General features: G+C 46.6%; 1 protein-coding gene across 1 annotated transcript; it reads right to left on the bottom strand.

Moving 5' to 3' along the window:
- Positions 1-3,581: 3,581 nt before the first annotated feature.
- On the bottom strand, positions 3,582-8,092 carry RPL11 (ribosomal protein L11). The gene is made up of 6 exons (XM_030324958.1): positions 8,068-8,092; positions 7,145-7,295; positions 5,612-5,718; positions 5,250-5,381; positions 4,091-4,201; positions 3,582-3,660 (listed from the first exon to the last, which is right to left on the bottom strand). Exons 1-6 carry the CDS (start codon positions 8,071-8,073, stop codon positions 3,631-3,633), a joined length of 537 nt encoding a protein of 178 aa, XP_030180818.1. The 5' UTR covers positions 8,074-8,092; the 3' UTR covers positions 3,582-3,630.
- Positions 8,093-9,389: the final 1,297 nt, after the last annotated feature.

Genomic DNA, 9,389 nt, shown 5'->3' with positions numbered 1-9,389 from the left:
AAAAAAAATAAAAAAAAATAAAAAAAAAAAAAGTTAACATTAGCTATGTTTGCTAGTTTCCAATGGGGGAAGAAAACCTACTGCCCTTAGTCCTGTGATTATCACGTGCTTTTAAGTTATCTGGCAGAAACACAGTCCTGTGGGGATTGGTATTTTCTACCAACCAGCTCAAAAACCGTAACATATCCATATACATACACCATTCTGAAAAATGTTGGTCACATCTTTAAAAAGAACCCTAGACTACTCTTATCTGGATTTTGATCTCTCCCCTTTGGTCATCCTATGTGGAAGAAAATGCCAAGCACTCTGGTACAACTTAAGCAGTTTCCCCGTTTCTGCCCCGATTCCTTTTAAAAATCTGTCTTGCTGCAGCAATTATAATCTTCAATGGTAGGCTGTGATCTGGCCCTTCACTAGCCTGATCTCATCTACTTACTACTCACTGCCACTTTTGCTCTCTAATTAGTCTCCTTGCTGCTTCTCAACCACACTCGTACCTTCAAGCCTTTGCACAGCTGGCTGGCCCCATCACCTGCTCAAGTATCAGGGACCACCCTGTATCCATCCACATAGCTACCTGTACAATTATCCTGAATGGTAGAATGTTGGACACCCCTGACCTATAGGCCTAATACCAAGAGCAGCCCTATTTACAGGGATAATTGAAAGGCCTCCCTCATAAATTTTCAAATACCCCAGGATGGGGACAGATTACTGTCCTGGATCGAGAACTCTGTCGTAAACAATAGCTGCAGGAAGAGAACATTCACTCAGCAAAGTAGCATCCAGTACTTCTTGGCCTGGTACTGGGATACAAACAGATGCCTGCTAGAACACAACCTTATTCTGAAGACAACCACAATGTAACATGGGGCAGAGGGCAACCTAATGTCAGTCCATGTTTCCATGGACAGCAGCTGAAGAAATCAGAAAAACAACCACACAGCAAGAACTTCACAAAACTAAATTTATTAAAGAAATTTCCTTAGGTATTATGTCCTCCCTCCCTGTTTTGGCATTAGCATGTGGGTAGTTCCTAGGCTTTAGTGTGCACATACAAATCACCTACAGATCTTGTTAAAAAGCAGATTCTAATTCAGTAGGTCTGAGGTGAGACCCAAGAGTTTTAACAAACCCCAAGGGAACAGTACCACTTAACAACAAGTGAATAGATGCCAACTCAAACTGTTGTGAATTTGACAACAGTCTGACATCCGTTTGGAAGCCAAGCTTCTAACCAGGACAGGGGGCAAGCTTTCTGAACACCAAAGCTCTAAACTGGTTAGTAAAATCTCCCCACTAGCCCCAGGGCACATGTTCCAGGACTCACCCAGAATACCACTGAGAGCTGGGACTAAAATCCGGTCAGATCACTAAACTCCCAAGAGTCCTTTTTCTACTAGGCCAGGAGCCCAGGCAGTTTCATTTTAAAACGGGAAGTCATGGGGCACGTGGGTCGCTCAGTTGGTTAAGCATCTAACTTTGGCTCAGGTCATGATCTCACAGTTCTTGAGCTCAGGCTCTGCACCCTCTGACCGCCCCTCGCAGGATTCTTTCTCTCAAAAAGTAAAAAAAGGGGCGCCTGGGTGGCGCAGTCGGTTAAGCGTCCGACTTCAGCCAGGTCATGATCTCGCGGTCCGTGAGTTCGAGCCCCGCGTCAGGCTCTGGGCTGATGGCCCAGAGCCTGGAGCCTGTTTCCGATTCTGTGTCTCCCTCTCTCTCTGCCCCTCCCCCGTTCATGCTCTGTCTCTCTCTGTCCCAAAAAATAAATAAACGTTAAAAAAGTAAAAAAAAAAAAAAAAAGTAAAAAAAAAAAAAAAATAATAATAACAACAAAATAAAATGGGGACTCAACTCAACTGAATACACATGGCAGGACCAAATCAAGGATAGGCAGGTTTTACTGCTAAACAGGAACATAAACATAAAAACATACAGATACACGGCAAATGGCTAACAGTAAAGTGCACAAGGACGGTGGTGGCATTAGAGGGCCTTTCATTTTCTACATTCTGTATTTCTGGAACAATCTATCTTTTTACAGTAGGCTCCATGCCCGACATGGGGCTTGAACTCACGACCCTGAGATCAAGGCTTGGTTGCTCTATGACTGAGCCAGCCAGGTGCCCCTCTGAATTGCTTTATTTAAATGAAACAAGCGTTATGCTCTCCATCTCTGTACCATATTACTGACTTCCCATGGCAGCTAGCACCCACGAGCACTAGTTAGCTACATATTCACCAACAGTTTGTTCTCACATGTGTATTCCAGTTGTAGTTGTTATTCTAATTATAGAAGTTAGGACAAATCAAGTCCTCCCCTATAAAAATAAAGCTGAACCACAAGAATCACTCCTACACAAGTTTCACTGTTTACAAGGTGATAGCCCTAGCCCTAGAGTCAGACTGAAAAGTGAAAGCATACTGATAAATTTTAAGTGAAACAAAAAGTATATGGTAACACGTTTCATGATTCTCCACTTTAAGCAACTGTATCTGATCTCACTAAGATTTTATTATCAGGAATACAAAAATAATTATGTTTTCATAACAACTTAAAAACACCAAATAATCTCTGGGTTTTAAAATAACTACAAACGCAGCTAACAAATTAGAACCATTTAATGGTAGTGAAAAGGTGGCCAGAGAACAACTGAACTCAATAGTCACAAGTTATTGAACTAAATTAACATGCTCAAAATGTAAACCCTAAATTGAAAATTATGAACCATCAACCAAGTACTGTGTCTAATGGTCAGAGAAATGGTGGCTTTTGAATGTCACTGCTTCAGTGACACGGAAAAGATAAGGAAATTCTACTTTCACACCAAAGGAAGAGCAAACTTTGATAAAAGGTAACATTTCTCATATACCAAAACACAAAATTAACCCTTTTTGAGCACTGTGTGCCTGGTACAAGTCTAAGTATTCTAGCCGTATTAAACTTTAATCTTTAACCTCTGAGGGCTATCACTTGCCACCATGATACAATTGAGAAACTGAGGCAGAGATTAACTAGTTTAAGGTAACATAGTGGATAAAAGGGAGGACAGGGAATCACATCCAATTTGGCTCAAAGACCGTTCTCTTCTCTGCTTATATTGCCTTAACAACCCTATACATCCTCATTTTAAAGGAAAACTGAATCTGAACAGTTAAACCAAAATTTAATCCCAAGCATCACACGCCAAAACCTGTGATTTCCTTCAACAGATACAAGTGCTGGTATAATCTCTAGTGAAGAGCAGAATTACTGAATAGAGGGAGCTTCCTGAAACATGGGAGCCCTGCATCCCACCTTTAACCAAGGCTCTATATTCAAACCCCAGCCCCAATCATACCCTCCCCTCTAACATCAGTTTCCACGTGACTACCGTACCACCACCACAGCCTAATAACAAGGGTATGGTGAGCACAGGCAATGCTGCGAAACTCAGGCTTCGATCTGCCAGGAAACACTGGCATCCAGAGGACGACAGGGTTGTTACCAGCCATTCCCATTGTAGCTTTAAGTGGCTTGAGGTCCAGGGACTTGAATATGGCCAGGCTCCTTTCACAGAACACACAACAGTAATATATACATTTCACTGAAAAGTTTTTATTGGCCTTTTGGATAGAAACGGGAATTTATTTGCCAGGAAGGATGATCCCATCATACTGAAAGAGAAGAGATTTTATTTTTTCACAACAGGAGGCAACAGCAAAGATTGCAGCAATGGCTAACGTTTGAGACTCCAAATCTGACACATGAATTCAGCTCTGAATCCCACATCCCTTCTAGACTGAACAGGAAGCTGGCCAGTTTTAACAACTACTACATTGTGCTCAAACTGTGCTTGACCCTGAGAAAAGGGGGCTCCTATTAAAGCCATATTCCTCCCCTTCCAACGACCTGCATTTATGGGGATGGGGAGAAAGCCTGATTCTAGGTGTTCAAACCACCAACCCTGGAAGCCCACGTTTGCCAAGTTGCCCAAATATACTACCTTTAAAGAAACTACCCACCAAATGGTGCTGGATTTTGCACCCCCAAATCCCAACTCCAACACCACATTCCACCACTTCACCTGAGATAAATCAGCTTTACCTTCTGTTGGAACCAGCGCATGGCCTCCTCTTTGCTGATTCTGTGTTTGGCCCCAATGCAGCCTGTCCTGCGCTTCTTGTCTGCGATGCTGAAACCTGGCCTACCCAGCACCTGTCCCAGGAATAACCAACAGTCACCTAGCCAGCTCAGAGTCAAGAGTACACGGACAAGACTCACACATTTGAGACTGATCATCAAGAGTCATTTGGTGGCCCCAGCGAATTCTGGAGCAAGAGACCCACGATCTCAGGGTCTGATAAAACTGTTAGCAGCATCCAGGACAACATACCACACTTTAAATCTGCTTTGGAGGCTGGAACTTGCAAGCACCTCCCACCCTCCCTGCCTGACTTCCAATGGTAGCTAAGGATTCTCCACCATCGCTCCCCAGTCTCCAAAGCACATTTTTAAAAGAACATTAAATTAAAAAAAAAAAAAAATCTTACTATAATATATACATTATAGAAAATTTCAGATTCTGAGAAGCACAAAGAAATAGTTATTCGCTTTTTCTGCTTCAGTTCAAAAGTGCTTCTTAAAGTCTTGCTTCTCCCAAACTTCCTGTGATCACCAGATTCTCCTTAGCATTTGGATATTCAAATCTAATGCGGGTGCTGCCATTACTCAGGTTCCACACTAGTCAGGACTTCTGGTTTTTGCTATTTAGTTTCACGGTTGGACAAACACACAAATGGTCATTTGTACATTGAAATCCCTATCCTGACTGAGCAAACAGCCACATCACCAAACATGTATCTACGTCCTCTGGATGGAAGCCACCCTACCTTCCCTAAGGGAAGGAGCTGGGAAAGAGCGGTCTTAGTACAGCCAACCCACACGCCAAATACAGCACCAGAACTCACTCAAATTTTCAATTCAGTGGGTGGAATAGTTCCTTCAGCCTCTAAGTCGTAATGGTGCTTGTTAGATCCTAGACTATAATCTTCACAATAGCAGCATCCCGTCTATCTAGTTCAGTGTTGTATTCCTACACCTGCCACAAATGAGGCACATCTTCCCAAGGGGGACAACACAAAGCAGACAACACTCAAAGCTTCAATCCAACATCGTAACATCAAGATAGCACATACGAAATAAAGGAGTAGGCAGAGTCTACTCTCCTCACAGACCAGGACTGGAAAAGATTAAATATCCATACCACATAGAAGTCCAGGCCATAGATACCAATGCTTGGGTCATATTTGATCCCCAGATCGATGTGCTCCTGGATCCCAAAACCAAAGTTTCCAGTATCGGAGAAGTTATTTTTTCTTAACTCATACTCTCGCACCTAAGGAGAAAAATGCAATTACACCCTGTGTCAACTCAAATTCTCCCAAAATTACTAGCTTAGTCCACAACACTCAGCACCCCAGAGATACGACTCGATTAACTTGATCATGGATAAAATCTTATTTTCCCACAACACAAATCACGTCACAACTGTAGATTTCGTAGAACTTTCCCAACATGTAAAGGGCACAGGAAAACCCAGAGAAAGCATTCAGAGATCAGCCTCACCTTTAGACCTTTCTCCAGGATTTCTTCTGCCTTGGCCCCACGGACCGTGCAGTGGACAGCAATCTTTTCATTTCTCCTGATACCAAAGGATCTAACGGTGTATCTAGCTGCAGGTAGGGAGAAACAAGGAGTCAGATATCACACGTCCACCCCACTCACCTCTTCCCCAGAACATCATCTCCAGGTCTAAGAGACATGAAGCATCCATCCACATCCTAAGTGGTGGCATTCTAACTGGTGTCGCCCACATCTGTTTCATCCTTAACACAGAAAATAGATTTCCCAATTCCAAGTCACTCAGTCGTAACTTCAGCAATTAAGAGCTTCCAAGTCATAATGTCGAAGTCTCAGGAGGGGCCAAGTACACGGCCAGAATAGGCCACTAGAAAGGAGTATGACCATTGTGTTCTAAACAAAACATTATTGATAGGAGCTAACATTCTCTAAAGTCTTATTGTAATATCCTCCTATCACAGATGAAGTTCTGGGAGGTTAACGTGCCCCAAATAAGAGGCAGGCTCTGAACCCATGAACTTGCCATATTCCAGTATCCTAAAGCAATGAAACTTCAAAAACAAAAAAATCAACACAATGATAGTATCTACACTGGGCGTGGCAGGCAGCAGGCATTTCACACAATTCATTCACTCTATCCATCACAAGCTTATTAACATCCCCTCAGGCCAATGAGGAAACTGAGACCCAAAAACACCAAAGTCAGACCAGCAAGTGATGGAGCTACGAGCTGAACCCCATTAGTCTAGGTACACAACTCTGTGTTTTACATTATTTTTTAAAAAGTTTATTTATTTTGAGGGGCGCCTGGGTGGCTCAGTCGGTTAAGCGTCTGACTTCAGCTCAGGTCATCTCACGGTCTGTTGGTTCTAGCCCAGTGTCGGGCTGTGCCGACAGCTCAGAGCCTGGAGCCTGCTTCAGATTCTGTGTCTCCCTCTCTCTCTGCCCCAATCCCGCTTGCTCGCTCTCTCTCTCTCTCTCTCTCAAAAATAAACATTAAAAACAAACAAAGCTTATTATTTTGAGAGACAGTGCCAGTGAGCACGCGCATAGCAGGGGCGGGGCAGAGAGAGGGAGAGAATCCCAAGCAGCACATGGAGCGCGACAGGGCTCGATTTCACGAGATCATGACCTGAGCAGAAATCAAGAGTCCACCACTTAACTCACTGAGCCACCCAGGTGCCCCACACAACTCTGTTCTTAATGTAGCCCCTAAATTCTAAATGTGAATCAAGCCAAATACCATTTACTGCATTCCCAACATTTCCACTCTGCCTGTAAGATCTCTCCCTGGACCAGTCCTAGCTTCATCCCTCCTAACTTAAAAACCTGGTATCCCAACACCAAAACCAATTTTGAAACGAGGATATGTCTGGGGTACTGCAGGAAGCTAATGCTTTTGAGGGATACCAACTGTCACTTGCAAAACGGGGCCCTCAACAGGCTGGAAACCTAATTTATAGGAAACACCCAGGCATACTCGGCCACCGGCCCTCTCCCCTGACTGCCACTGCTCACCTTTGGAGAACACAGGGGTCTGGCCTGTGAGCTGCTCCAGCACCTTGGCTGCCCTGGTCAGTCTGTCTCCACTCTCCCCCACACAGATGTTGAGGCAGAGCTTGCGGATGCGAAGTTCCCGCATGGGGTTCTCCTTTTCACCTTGATCCTGCTGCAACACGGGAAGCGCAGCAGTCAACACACAACCCCGCCACAGCTGCGAGTCCAGCATTTGGATACACAGCATTACCGATCTCTGCTCATCCCCATTCCTAACGGAGGCCCTAAGGGTTCAAAAAAGTCTGGGAGGCACCAAGGCAGGCAGCTCGGGATCTGGTCTCTTCCAAGACGCACGGAACGGGTGAATGGAAACTCAGGACGGGTATCGGGAGTTAAAATTACAGGCAATGGATGAAGCCCAAGGGACTCAACGTGTACGGTGTCGGAGCGCGTTCCCATTACAAAGCTAATGGGGGAGAAAATCGAATTGAAAAGCTGGGGAAACGGGAAACACGTGGTTGTGCGACGTCCCCGTTCCGTTCCGAAGCAGCCCAGCGGCTGCGGCAGAAGGCGAGCGCCTTCCCCAAGCGGACAAACAGGCTGAGCTTCCCCAGCGCCGGGGAGGTCTCAAGTCCTCAGAACGGGCAACGGGTCCTGACACCGCGTGCCAGCCCCTCCGTTCGCTCCGCTCGCCCTCCCTGCAGCCTACGGGCTATGCTTCTGAGCCCTCCCGGCGCCTGCTCCGAGCCCGCTCCTGAGAGAGCGGAGGGGAGGCGACAGGGTTCAGCTCCGCGCCCTGCGCCCGCATGGCTCTGCCAGTTTCGGCACGGCCAGCACTGCGGGCTCCCTTCTCCTCCAGTCGCGGACCAGGCAGCTCCCGCGGGCTCGGCCGGCCGTGGATGAACGCGGATGAAGGGAAGCAAACCGAGGACTCAGCTACTCACCGCCATGGTAGAGGACAGGAAGAGAAAGTGGAGCTTCCGGCCCAGGGCCTTATGGGTCAGGAGGCGGGCTCTTTTCCCAGGCCAAAGGGAGAGCTGAGGAGCAGCAGGAGGGGCCCGAGCGACGCGACGCAGCGTCCGGCGAGGCCTGGTGGGAGCTGCCGGCAGCCGCGGGCGACGCCGGCAGACCCCCGGGACCTGGGTTTTCCAAAAGCGGTTTTTAAAGCTCCCGAACGGACTTTTCATTGAGCTTCCGGTCTCCGTTGACGCTCTTCCCTCCCCCCAGGCTCCGGACCTGGTGGTTCTTGCGTGATGAGACTTCCAGAACTACATGAAATCAATTATGCAAACTGTGAAGTAAAAATTTTATTTTATTCGGTAAAAATGTGAACAAATGGAATGTATACAATTAGAACAGTGGTGGCTTAAGAGTCCTGAGCTGTGGAGACAGGCAGCTGTGCTCCTATCTTGGCTAGCTCATCGCTATGCGACCCAGGGCAGGTTACCAATTAGACCTCTTTCAGCCTCAGTTTCCCTCGGCTTTAAAATGGGTACCTAGGGGCGCCTGGGTGGCTCAGTCGGTTGAGCGTCCGACTTCAGCTCAGGTCATGATCTCGAGGTTCGTAGGTTCGAGCCCCGCGTCGGGCTCTGGGCTGACAGCTCAGAGCCTGGAGCCTGCTTCCGGTTCTGTGTCTCCCTCGCTCTACTCCTCCCCCCCCTCTTCAAAAACAAACGTTAAAAAAAATTAAAAGATAAAATGGGTACCTAGATCATGTGCCGTTGTTGTGAAAATCAAAGGTAATTGCGTAGGGCACGCAGTAAGCTTGCAATACGAGGTTGCTCTTAATATAAACCCACTATAGCCAAGCAAACTTACACACTCCGCCCTCCCAAAATGTGTTAGACACGGTGTATAGTCAAGAGTCAACCTGCAGTCACAAAAAGGGCTTGCAAGATCGGTCTCTGACGAAGGCTCCAATCGCAAACAGTAATAGAGCTTCCTGGTTTACACTAAATCCTCGAATCGGGACTCAAGGGGCTGCCAGGATCCACAACGGAGGTAGAATCTCGAATCAGTCAGTTTCTTTAACAGGAATAAATGGACAGAAGGCTTTGGTGGCAAAAGAGACAAGCCTATTACTGCTGCCATAATTCCCTTCTCCCACTGCTACAGGGGAGGTAAAATCCCCCAGGCTCTCCTTGTTTCATCCAGTAGGGTCAAAGGGGACTTCTGGGAAGTGGGGTTGAGGGAGGAGAGTAAAAAGACCCCTCGTCCCCCTCCCCCCCCCATCAGTCACCCCTGCACCCTTGAGCTTCCTCCAAGC

The sequence above is a fragment of the Lynx canadensis genome, chromosome C1 (genome assembly GCF_007474595.2).
Source record: "Lynx canadensis isolate LIC74 chromosome C1, mLynCan4.pri.v2, whole genome shotgun sequence".
NCBI lineage: Eukaryota > Metazoa > Chordata > Mammalia > Carnivora > Felidae > Lynx > Lynx canadensis.
This window is presented reverse-complemented; position numbering and strand designations above follow the sequence as displayed.